Source organism: Oryctolagus cuniculus, chromosome 5 (genome assembly GCF_964237555.1).
Source record: "Oryctolagus cuniculus chromosome 5, mOryCun1.1, whole genome shotgun sequence".
NCBI classification, from domain to species: domain Eukaryota; kingdom Metazoa; phylum Chordata; class Mammalia; order Lagomorpha; family Leporidae; genus Oryctolagus; species Oryctolagus cuniculus.
Genome location: NC_091436.1, coordinates 37,113,133 through 37,123,553, shown reverse-complemented (window position 1 = coordinate 37,123,553; position 10,421 = coordinate 37,113,133). Strand labels below are relative to the sequence as shown.

At 44.3% G+C, this 10,421-nt stretch overlaps 1 protein-coding gene and 1 long non-coding RNA gene across 5 annotated transcripts in view; one reads left to right on the top strand and one right to left on the bottom strand.

Moving 5' to 3' along the window:
* Positions 1 to 694: 694 nt before the first annotated feature.
* On the bottom strand, positions 695 to 3,945 carry CCN2 (cellular communication network factor 2). Its single transcript, XM_051854328.2, has 5 exons — positions 3,628 to 3,945; positions 3,286 to 3,508; positions 2,799 to 3,050; positions 2,439 to 2,650; positions 695 to 2,078 (listed from the first exon to the last, which is right to left on the bottom strand). The coding sequence occupies exons 1-5, from the start codon at positions 3,688 to 3,690 to the stop codon at positions 1,782 to 1,784; spliced, it is 1,047 nt and encodes a 348-aa protein (XP_051710288.1). The 5' UTR covers positions 3,691 to 3,945; the 3' UTR covers positions 695 to 1,781.
* A 723-nt stretch (positions 3,946 to 4,668) lies between these two features.
* Positions 4,669 to 10,421, top strand: part of LOC103349888 (uncharacterized) — an 85,159-nt gene continuing 79,406 nt past the window's right edge. Inside the window, exons 1-2 of one of the 4 annotated variants that reach the window (XR_011388522.1) lie at positions 4,669 to 7,168; positions 10,044 to 10,163. This is a non-coding gene — a long non-coding RNA (uncharacterized lncRNA). The remainder of the gene's footprint in view (positions 7,169 to 10,043; positions 10,164 to 10,421) is intronic. The other 3 variants (XR_011388520.1, XR_011388521.1, XR_011388523.1) reach the window with 3 other exon arrangements.

Below are 10,421 nucleotides of genomic sequence, written 5' to 3'. Positions count from 1 at the left end.
ACCCTGGGACACGCTGATCTGTCTGCAACTGTTTTTTTCCCTTGGACTTAAGTTGTTCTCCTCACCTGAAAAAAGCAGGGGCTCCTAGTTACCATTTGATTGTTTCTTTTGTCATTCACTTTGGTTCATTTTTCTTTTAGAAGCCTGCATATATTAAATATAATTTCTATAACAGGACTATTGAACAACTTCATTGGATCACTTAGAAGCCACTTGGTAAGCAGGATCCACTGATCTGGAGACTACTACTTATCATTGCTTATCATGGCAACTGAACACAAAACTATCGAAGGAAGACTTACTAGTTGTCCCATTTATTGTAGATTTCATTTTATACTTTTCGGATTTAGCAGGAAGATACCAAACTTCAGAAGCAGACCTACAGTACAGCCTACAAATTAAAAAAAAAATTCACGCATTTTCCATGTGCAAAGTTCATAGACTAGTTTATGATGTGAAGGATTGGAAACATTAACCTACAGTGGTCAGAGAGGCACTAAATGTAGAAGGTGCCCTTGTAGATGATGGAGATAGAAGTCATCTAGAGTGCAGAAAACTATGTATGTACTCCATGTGACGTGCATGCCTTTAAGTCTATGATGCGTAGTTAGTGTGAAGTATGTTTATCAATCCTATTGATTCATCAATTTAAAAAAGATTGGGAATTATCTTAACATAAATGAACCAAGTCCTCTATAGAAAAAATATATACTTTATTTTCAACTAAAAAGGTGCAAACATGTAACTTTTGGTCACACTCTCCAACAAATAAACTGTCCAGAAACAGTCATAGTCAAAGTAGAAACAAATGCTTCCAGGTGGAAAGACTGATCAGCTACAACATAGAGCCACTCATTTTTAAATAAAGGCCATTTGTGCATGAAGTGAGGCTACCACATTTCCTACATAGAAATCAGACTTCCAAGGACATCACTGCCTCACCTTCAGCAAATTGTCTGTTTGGATGGACTGTTACTCTGAACAGAATTTCCACGAGTATCCATTTCATGCTTTGAGTTATCAGACAAGCTTTACGTTCTACTTATGGTGTTCAGAAATTGAGGCTAACATTTGAAATATCAAAGCATTAAAAACAAAACAAAAAGGCACAAACAATTTTAAATTAACTTAGATAACTGTACAAATATATATATATATATACACACACGCACACACAATATTTACAATATCAATAAAAAATTCTGGCTTGTTACAGGCAAATTAAGTTGCCACAAGCTGTCCAGTCTAATAGACAGGATTCTGATTCCTGAACACTCATTTGAATCAGAATGTCAGAGCTGAATCTGCTGTTCCAACTTAAAGAACAACTTGACTCAGTCTCATAATGGCTGCAGAACGCACATCCTAGCTGTCGCTGGAGCTAAAGGCAGGTCAGCGAGCATGCTAAATATTTCCATCTATAATCACACTCCAAATAGCTGGTATATTACTACTTTCAGAGGCCATCTGATCGTCCTAGCTGTTCTATTGGTGCCTCTCTGTGCTCCTAAAGCCACACCTTTGTACACATTCTGGCGCTGTGCGCTAATTTAGTCTCACTGTCAAGTCTAAGCTTTCTTCAAACCAGTGTCTGGGGTTGATAAGAGTATTTGTCTGACATGGCACAATGTTTTGAATTTGGTAGGAATTGTTTCTCCCCCAGTTAGAAAAACGTATTTAAATAGCTTGTGCTACTGAAATCATTTTTTACATAAAAATGAGATGTGAGTCAGTTCAAGTTACAGCCTGATGAATGAGTTCATGTCTCTCACTCTCTGGCTTTATGCCATGTCTCCATACATCTTCCTGTAGTACAGTGACTCAAAGATGTCATTGTCCCCAGGACAGTTGTAATGGCAGGCACAGGTCTTGATGAACATCATGCTCTTCTTCATGAGCTCGCCGTCAGGACACTTGAACTCCACCGGCAGGGTGGTGGTTCGGTGTGGGGTGCAGCATCGGCCATCGGTGCATACTCCGCAGAACTTAGCCCGGTACGTCTTCACGCTGGTGCAGCCAGAGAGCTCAAACTTGACCGGCTTGGAGATTTTGGGGGTACGGATGCACTTCTTGCCCTTCTAAGGAAAACAAGGGGAGAAGAGAAAAGTCAGTGGCGCCACTAGGAAGTGGCATTCTTCTACTCTGAGCTCTGGTCTGTTGTATTTTGAAAAGAGAAAGCTTGTGAAGTGCCAGTTTTCCAAAAATAGCCACGGCCTCTCTTGGAATGCCTTGAATTAACTAACACTATGGAGGGTTTTGTAGCGGAAAATTTGTGGCTCCTATTACACAATCTCTCATTCCAGCCAAACAGCTCCATGGTTAGATATTTTTGGAGATAACGCTCCTATTGCAACAAGGACGGTGAGAGGAGACCTAACTTTGGTGCTACCCACTATCATCGTCCCACGAACACGAGTTAACAGGAAGCGGACAGGTACCTTAATGTTCTCTTCCAGGTCAGCTTCGCAAGGCCTGACCATGCAGAGGCGGCTCTGTTTCTCCAGCCGACAGAAGGCGTTGTCATTGGTAACCCGGGTGGAGATGCCCATCCCGCAGGTCTTGGAACAGGCGCTCCACTCTGTGGTCTGGACCAGGCAGTTGGCTCGCATCATGGTTGGGTCTGGGCCAAATGTGTCTTCCAGTCGGTAGGCTGTGAGAACAGAGCACGCAAACACAAGGTGAAACGCCAGCAGAAGACATTTCCCCTGGCACTTGGCATCCTCAGGACTCAACCTCCCGTGGCCGGGGTAGGGGTGGGGGTGAGGCATCACACTGACTTAGAGGAAGACTCAACTCACCGGCCAGGGCAGGGCCAACCACGGTGTGGTCCTTGGGCTCGTCACACACCCACTCCTCGCAGCATTTCCCGGGCAGCTTGACCCTCCTCGGGAAGGGGCAGTCCGGGCTGGGCAGGCGGACGTCCATGCTGCACAGGGGCACACAGCCCACCGCGCCATCCAGGCAAGTGCACTGGTATTTGCAGCTGCTCTGGAAGGACTCTCCGCTCCGGTACACCGTGCCACCGAAGACGCAGGGAGCTCCATCTTTGGCTGAAGGAGAGGAAGGAAAGCAGGGAGGGGGTGATGCAGAGGTCAGGTACCCGTTCCCAGACTTGTTAACTTATAAACGCGCAGCTGGGATGCAAGTTAGGATCCGGCTGCAGGGGGCGGGCTGCAAGCAGCTGCAGAAAGGGGCTCCAGTCTAGGGGTTTTTAGGTCCAGCGGGCGAGCGAGCGGGTGGGCTTTTGAGGGAGGAAGTGACCGGGCACCGGCGCGGGGGTCTTACCGGTGCACACGCCGATCTTGCGGTTGGCCGGCGAGCCAAAGTCACAGAAGAGTCCCTTGTGCGGGTCGCAGGGGTCGCGCTCCGTGCACAGCTCGCCCAGTTGCTTGGCGCAGACGCGGCAGCAGCCGCAGCCGTCCAGCACGAGGCTCACGCCCGCCGGGCAGCGCGGCGCCGGCGCGGCCGCGCACTGGCACTGTCCGCCGCAGTCCTGGCCGGCGGCCGGCTGCAGGGAGGAAGGGGCGGTCAGCCTGTGCTCGGCTCGGTGCGCACGCCCCCGGCGTCGCCCGGCCCCGAGTCCCTCCCCGGCAGCCGCTGGCTGCGGCGGAGGCTCCCTGAGCTTACCCGGCTGCAGAGGGCGAGGAGGAGCACGAAGGCGAAGCGGAGAGGGCCCACGGCGGCGGCCATGGTCTGGGTGCTGTGGACGGAGCGGGCGGCGGGGCGGAGTGCGCGGCGGCGAAGTGGGCGCGGTGCGCTGGGCCGGAGCCGGGACGCAGGCTGTGGCCGGAGGTGGGTGCCTGGACGTGTCGGGCTGTGGTCTCGGGGGCTGTCGGCCGGGGCGGCTGCCGTCGGGCTGGAGGCGGTCGGTCGCCTGCGGTTGGAGTTGCACTGGCTGCCTCCTCTCAGCGGGGAAGAGTTGTTGTGTGAGGCTGGGGCGGGCGGCCCGAGGCTTTTATACGCTCAGAGCGGCCCCGGCTCGCCAATGAGCTGAATGGAGTCCTACACAAACAGGGACATTCCTCGCATTCCTCCCCACCTTCCTGCCTCATCAACTCACACCGGATTGATCCTGACCCCTTGACACTCAGCATTCCTCCGTCTGAAAAAGCTGGCACACTCCGGCTCGCCAGGAAAAAAAAAAAAGGCGCAGTATTTCCAGCACCAAATAGGATTTTTTTTCCCTCTAGCCTCTTCGCACCACTCCTGATTTATATCACTGAAAACACATCGGCAGTTATTCGATTTTAGACCAGTTCTGTTTCTAAGAGCTTTGCCTCGCGCTCTCCGCTGACATAAATCCCTTTTGAGGAGGTAGGTAGGTAGCTGAAGAGGCAAACGGCAGGGAGTCCTCCCAAAATGCGAAAGGGTTTCCTTTTTACGATTTTTTCTGCAAGAGTTTTCGCTTTAGAAGCTATAGGCCCTTGAAACTCTCCAGAGAGCAGAAAGCCAGGACCTGGCTTTGAACCATGTGAAATCCCCGAGATGTCTACCTGCACAACCCTGAATTTCATCTCCAAAGTGTGGGAATTCCATCCTTTGTCATTGCAGTTGACAGTTTGGTCGCCCAGGGGCAGACAAGAAAGGGAACAAAGGGGGAGTGGGGGTGGGTGGGGGCTCTGTGTATGGATGCGGTGTCCTGGGGGAGATTTCTAGCACTTTTGCTTTGCTTTCTCTTAATACTTGTAGGAGTTGCATTGTTAGGGGTGTGGGGAGGGAAAGGGGATGAATGGACATCAGTGTTTCCAGAAAAATGTGTCTATTGTTACCTCCCAGCAAATGATGATGTGTTGGGAAGTCGCAGGCTCTGGGTGTCAGGATGGGAACACAGCAATGGGAAGAGTGGAACCGACAGCAGGAGGCCAGCAGGAAGCTTGGGTTTCATTGGGGGTATTTTAAACACTGCTGTTCTGGGGTCTTGGAGAAGTGATTTTTCTTGCACTGAAACTTGTAATCTTCAACTGTGCATTAGACTTGGTTTGACTTGAGGTAAAAAAGGCGGTTATGTAACAACAGTGCACCCGGTCATTATATCCGGTTAGAAGAGTGTCTGTGAATAATTATATTTTTAGTGACTCCTTACATATCTATAAACAGGGGTTGTGACTTCTGGTTACCCAAGGAACAGGTAAGCTAATGGGTAAGGTTGGAGCCAGGAAAGAATAGGTTTTGTCCCCCCTGCTTATGTACAGATGTCAAATATGACCCGTAAACTGAAGCATATCTCCAATTTCAAATTGCCATTTAGCTTCCCCAGTGGTCCAGTTAATTCAGTGTGCTTCCATCTAGAATCTGTGATGTTTAGTGGTTGTTTGCTAGTATCTCCAGTTACCATTTTATATAAAGACAGTGATCCTAGGGCCAGGCCATTTTTGTCTTCCCTAATGCCACATGGTATGACACTGGTGTTACCAAGGAGTGCATTCCTCTCAGTTGTTGATACTTCAGGATACAGGTCTAAGTATGCCTGTCTTTGATGGCACCAACTTTAGCAACAATGCATAATAAATTTATATGTTGAATAAAGCCTGTTTAAACTGGGCAAGGTTTTCAAGTTTGAATCCATGGATTAAAAAATAGCCAAGAAAAAAAAAATAACCACTCCAGCTTCAGTGTAGACCACATCATCTGTGCACAATTACCGCCTTAAGCAGCCACATGTTGTACAGTGTAGTTGCATGTCAACAGTGTGAATGACTGGCCAAGGGGGGGCCTGTGGAGCTCTGGAAGAATTTTCATCATTGTTATTTAATGTTCTTTCCAAGCATTCCTCAAAGAGAGAAGGCCTGAGAGTTCCTATTTAAAGAAGGAACATTCCAAATTATGTTAATAACCACGTGTGTATTAAAGGCAACTTGGCCCCCAACTGTTTCTTCCTTGTGGATGATTTTAAAAGTCCAAAATATGTGGGAAGCCACAGTGAAATCTTTCAAGACCTAAACCTCCAATTATTTCTACCACTAATGGTTGGAAAGGTGGGGATTGGATGGGGCAGTGTAGGGATCTGAAGCTTGAGTCTCACCTAGGGTGGGATGTGGGCTCCTTGGCAATTTTTCATGGCTTGCAGCTTGAGATAGGTGGGAGAATGGATGGGGATTTTTGTTTTTTTAATCCTCAGCCGTGTCTGAATGTTGCCATTACCAGCTTCATGCATGCAGGGGGAGACTTTCATTCATGGAAGGAATAAATTGCTGAACTGGGTGACCAGGGTTGTGTTCTTAGAACTGCCATTCACAAAACTTAAGCAAGTCACAAATAGGAGCCATATTATTCCCAAGCTTGCATTTATCAGATGAAGGGGAGAATTTTCTAATTTCATAATGATCAATGAGGGTTGAGTAGATTGATTTCTCAAGGAACTGGTCCTTTATATTCTGGGTCTTTCTTGATTTTCTCTATATACATAGTAGGTGTATTAGCATTCTGCTCTGTTGGTAAGAATTTCAAGACATATTATAAAGAGTTTGAAGGACCATGTGAATTTTATAGTAAAACCAAAGTCTCAAAAACAAGTTCCTGGTTAGTTTCAAGTGAGAGATTTTAATATTGACTAAGAGAAAATAAGCATCTTGAAATATATCAAACATGTGAAATCCCACTAAGAATGTGTTGTGTATTATGTTAGGTTGAGGCTTTATGATCACAACTGTTTTGAAAGGGTTAAAATAGAAGATTATTAGGAGAGTGACACACAGACAGAGATAGATCCCCTCCACCTCTACAGAGAAAGAGAGAATGAATATACGAAATGATATCCAAGACATTCATAGACTCAAAAGTATGTTTTTGTTGTGATACAGACTATCAAGTGCCAGGAAATTCAAAGGGAAATGCTTACACTCTGTCCTTAATTCATGCCATGGAATCTGAATTCTTGTACTATTATAAATGACTCAGCAAATGTTTGCGTGGGCCTGGGTGGTAAAGTGGAAATAGTGGCTTCTAACTTTGTCCAATTCTGACTTATCCCAACTCTTTTGATTGACAGCAGGTCAGAATTGGGAGAAAAAGGCCTTTGAATGTGTGTGCAGAATGGTAAGATGCACTAATTTTGACTTGTAAGCAAGTGTTGAACTAGCAGATGCTTTTTAGAGGCATCCCAAGCCACCCCCCAAAATGAGGAATTCACTAAGTTGGCTACTGAGTCCTGTTTACCAAGCTAAATAAGGTATGTGTGTGTCTACTCAGGCATCATTTTTACAGGTCGTTTGGTTAAGTCTTGTAAGATGTCAACTGTGGGTGCTCTGCATTCCTTTCCTTCTGTTTTTTGTTGTTTTATCCCCCCTAAAAAAAGATGACTTGATCAGGTATCAGACATTGAGAAAAACTGGCAGGCTTACAGGAAAGTGGCCAGACTTGGAGTGTTTGTGTACTTAAAGAAGGAATCTTGCACATTTTCAACTTTCAGTTGTAGACATTTTCTTATAAGAGCAAGTAGGAGTCAGAGCCAGCCCTCAAAGCGGAAATCAAAGCTCCCAGGGAAACATACCGGAGGAATGTGACTCAGAGCCAAGAGCCATACGCAATGCATGCATAGAGCTGTCAGACTTATAGGAAATCTGGCCGTATATGGGCATCTGGACAGTGAGCGATTTGTCCCTTCGGTGGATCGGCAGTGGGCTTCTAATGTTTCTGATGTGCCTCAAATTCAATCATGTAAATGAATTACACCAAAAAAAAAAAAAAAAAAGTGGTATGCCAGAGGCTTTTGAAGATAGTAATAAATATTCTAAAATCTGCAGGGTCCCTGGTTTGGTTTTCATGACCTTCTGTTTGCTTGAGATGAAGGTTAAGGAGAGGGCATACTTGCTGGGAGTTCAGAGCAGGGAAAGAAGTGCGGATGTTTACTATCCAAATTACATTCATTACCTTCATGCTTTTTCCTCCTTATGATTAATTTTCTGGCTTTCTTGGGATATTTCTGATGCAAAGATATTTGTCAGGAGGCAGTCAAGTTCCATGTGGTTTATGGTTTATGTTTGCCTGTTCCTTTCCCTGCTTGCAGATGAATTTGGTGCTGGAGGAGTGAGATAGGAAAAACAAATTTAATTAGATATTTCCTTTATAATTTTCCACTTACATTGTTAATTTAATTAGTGTGTGTGTGTGTGTGTGTGTGTATATAAATTTCATGTAGAATTCTCTGTTTTCTCTAGCTGACCTTTACTGATTTTAATTGGGGCCTGAGAACATAGTTGCTAGTGCTGGACATGGTGGGTTCTACCACTTTCTCTAGAAATTCACACTCACTATAAGTTAGTAGCCAGGAGTATTTACCACACTTTGTTTTATCATACTGAATGTGAGATCCCTTGATGATACTTAAGGTGATAGTTAAGGGACTGGGAATAAAAGGACTTGCAGGTAACTGTTCTTTAAAATGTGTGATTTGGAGTGATCTATTCAAGAGGGTGGAGGGAGGACTAAGACCAGCTCACTTGTTTTGAAAAATGGGAGTAAATGAATGGACAAATATTTTAAAAGAACTGATGTAAAATACCAAGATCCTTCAACAAGGTCCTGGAAAAAGGGGATTAAAAGATAAGTTTATTTTGTTGCAAAAAATTTTTGAAATCTCTGTACTAAGAGATCTGTACTCTCCTAGCCTTGAATGTGTCCTCAGGGAGTCTGCATAGGGTGGGGGGCTGGGATAGAATAAGCTAGAACCCATTTCATCCTTGGAAAGGTGCCTCTCTAGCCAAGAGACCCGAGGCCACCTTTTACAATGCCAGGACTTCCTGGCACACTTTTTGAAAACCATTAGAAAGAACCTGGGAAGACAGGCTGTAAAACTGAAGACTAAGTTCCAAACCTGCTAGGTGAGCTCAAGGACAGCCCTTACTCCTCTGAGCTTACAATGTCCACCTGCTCACAGTTGTAGGGCAGCTCAGGGAGACCCTTTTAATGAAACCACTTCCGTAGAAGGCATCAGGGTTTTAAGATCACTCTCTTCTTCCACTCTTCTGTGGCTCTTCCTTACCCTTAAGACTAAGTCCAACTCTGAGTGGCTCTCTGCAGCCCATCGCAGTCTGACTTTGTAACACCGTCATTCTTTACAGGGATTTTAATGTGTGTCTTGCAACAAGATGAGAGAGAATCCAATCCCACTTCTTCATTTTTCACGGTAGATACTCAGAATTGATAGAGGCTAGTGAACCTTTGTTTTATGCCTCTTGCATTTTCTTGCATGTCATCCCATATGATAAGAATATGATAGTGCATTTCTGCTTTAATCATAGCTTTCAGGACACATATAAGAAACCCTATCTGGTTTATTTTTGTCACCACATGACATCTACAGCTTTCATTTCCACTATATCGTTTTCATTTACTTTTTGGGAAGGATGGAATTAGAAAGTTTCAAATAGTTTTTTCCTCAATGAGAAATGTGTGGGCTTCACTAACAAGAATATGGAGTATACATGAGAAAGAAACAACTAAACTGTATCATTGCCTGTGTACACGATATTTTCTGTGGATATACTTCTCAGGAGTCAAGGTAGTGTTCTTTGGCTTAATATGCCAAAGACCTTTATACTGTACATACATTGCTTTGGCAGTTTTGTTTCATGCATTTTTTTTTAATGTGAATTTTGCTACCATGAGACGGACAAGTGAGTTTTCAAATCAAAAGAAAACTGGCAGCCAGTATGCTTCAGTGTGCTGAAAACTAAGTTCACATTGTCTAAAGAGTTTCTAAACCATTTTCCTATGGATGAATTTTTATATAACTATGCTTATGGAAATTATGTTTTGAAATTTGAATGCGTGGATAAAGCTTTTTTGAGTAATGTATCTTATATGTGAAGAAAGTAATTTTCTGTTTATACTCTTGACACCATCAGAGCTGAATTCAAAGTAAACTAATGCTTTGTGTAATTTGACATTAGAATGTACAATGCCAATTTTGTCTGATTAAACATGAATGCTTCTTAGTGCTCTGAGTGCATGGAACAGAAACATGGTTTTGACTGTATCACCTTCTGTGTATGTAGAAATCTTTAATTTATGAACTCCTTTGACATGCACTATTTTTTTTTTAGGTTTTATAACATGAGATACTACCCTCCCCATCTGGAAGGTCATGAAATTGAGGTGCCAGGATGCTACTTATAACATGGGCTTGGCCACAGGTGCAGCAGGAATGTGTGAATCAGTTCTTTGTAAGTGAACAATCTTGCTTTTTCTTCCAAACTTCACTGCTGCTTTTCTTTATATTCCGTACACAGTGTTCAGAGACTACTGTGTGTCCTCAAGGCAGTTATAACAACTATTTGTAAACTCTTTAGAAATTTTTAAAATAATTAAAACTTTTATTATTTGAAAGGCAGAGAGAAGAGAGAGAGAGAGATCTTCATCTACTGGTTCACTCCCCAAATGCAGGCAACAGAGTGGGTTGGGCCAGGCCAAAGCCAGAAGGT

Bases quoted from the DNA above. Each gene is read 5' to 3' on its own strand.
- CCN2 (XM_051854328.2), bottom strand. From the start codon at position 3,690: ATGGCCGCCGCCGTGGGCCCTCTCCGCTTCGCCTTCGTGCTCCTCCTC. The intron at 2,651-2,798 runs GTGAGTTGAGTC...CTGTTCTCACAG, and splicing joins GGTTGGCCCTGCCCTGGCCG to CCTACCGACTGGAAGACACA. The intron at 2,079-2,438 runs GTACCTGTCCGC...TGTTTTCCTTAG, and splicing joins ACCTGGAAGAGAACATTAAG to AAGGGCAAGAAGTGCATCCG.